The 1,557-nt window shown below is 52.5% G+C and overlaps 1 protein-coding gene across 1 annotated transcript in view; it reads right to left on the reverse strand.

Annotated features, from left to right (window-relative positions):
- The window catches only part of TMEM92 (transmembrane protein 92), a 6,112-nt gene that overhangs the window by 2,383 nt on the left and 2,172 nt on the right, over positions 1-1,557 (reverse strand). Inside the window, exon 2 of the mRNA XM_008592539.1 lies at positions 307-332. Coding sequence (XP_008590761.1) covers positions 307-332 — 26 coding nt within the window. The remainder of the gene's footprint in view (positions 1-306; positions 333-1,557) is intronic.

The following is a 1,557-nucleotide window of genomic DNA, read 5'->3' on the forward strand; positions in this document are numbered from 1 at the left end:
CCAACCCCCACTCAGCCCCTAGGGAGAAGACCTGAGACTGCAATGAGAAAGATGGGGATTGGGCTACAGACCTGCCTCCTGTGAAACTCCCCAGGGTTGGATGGTGGAGGGAGGGATGGAGTCTCCCTTTCTGGGTGGGGGAGTGGGGGGACGGTTTTTGGCTGGAATAGGAGTGGGTGAAGATGATGGATGAGGGGTCTGTTCCCCCCCAGGGAGGCAGGCTGGGCATAATTTGGGTGGTCTCCGCCCCCCCCACACCCCCGCCACTCCCCAGACTGGAATTTACAGCCAGAGTCCCAGACTTACAAGAAGAGACCACATTTGGCTGCAGCCTGTGAAAGAAAAGAGGTAGAGGTCAGGGGTCATAAACTGGGGGACGGGGTTTCCACTCAGATGCTGCCCAGGTACCTCACAACCGGCAGGTCTCCAGTGGACTCAGCCTCTTCCCCCAAGCCTGTTCCCACCTCACTCCACATGTTCCCCAGGTCAGTGGCTGCAGCCCAGCGGACCCCTGGCAGCCCCAGCTCTCCTTCCTCTCCTCGTCACTCCCCCACACCACATCCGCTCATCCCAAGTCTGAAGCTCACCCCTTCTGACCACCCTTCAAATCTCCTTTCCATACCCATGATGTCTATGGTCCAGGGCACCAGCAATTTTCCTCATCCCCACCCCGAGTCACTCTGGACACTGCTGGCAGGAGGGCTCTTCCTATAATGCAAATCTGGTCACCTAACAACCTTGCTGGTAGCCCCCTTCAGTGGCTCCCTGGGGCACAGACCTCCAAGGAGCAGCTTTAGCCCCCCCCTCCCCTTTCACTGCCCATTCCCTCTTCTCCTCTTGCAAACACACCTGCTGGGAGTTCCCTGAACACACCTGGCTATTTTACACCTGCATGAGCTTCCATTCATCCTTCAGATCCCTGCCTGGGGGATTCCTTGCTTTGCAAAGCTGCAGGGCCAGGACTCCCCCTGTCCCGAACCAGCCTCTTCTGCACTAGTTCTGCAGGGCATCCAGGGCATTGTTACAGAATTTCACTCCATTAACAGCAATTATGTGTATACGCCTTAATTGGAACACTCTTCTCCCAGCAGTCTGCAAGGCTGGCTCCTGCACCTCCCTCTCCACCTCCCTCTGTGATTCTTATTTAAAATTACAATCACTCCCTCAAAGCACTCCCCTTCCCCTTAATGTGCATAATTTTTCTTCAAAGCTCTTATCAACATCTAACATACTACATACTTTATTTTGTTAATTGTCCATTTGCCCAGTAGACTGTAAACTCCAGGAGGGCAGGGAGTTTTGTGTTTCATCACTGTTGAAAACCCAACAGTTAAAATATCTGCAGAATGAATGAATGAGCATTCATTGACTACCTGGCTCAAGAATAGGAAGCCAGCTTTGGCAAAACCACCATTAACTTTATACCTTTACTTAAAATAATGAAAATAGCATTTCATTTGCTAATCACAACAATGAACAGAAGAATACCCATGAGAGCCGGGCCAGCCCGTGGCTCACTCGGGAGAGTGTGGTGCTGATAACACCAAGGCCACGGGT

The sequence above is a fragment of the Galeopterus variegatus genome, unplaced genomic scaffold (genome assembly GCF_000696425.1).
Source record: "Galeopterus variegatus unplaced genomic scaffold, G_variegatus-3.0.2 Scaffold8009, whole genome shotgun sequence".
Lineage (NCBI taxonomy): Eukaryota > Metazoa > Chordata > Mammalia > Dermoptera > Cynocephalidae > Galeopterus > Galeopterus variegatus.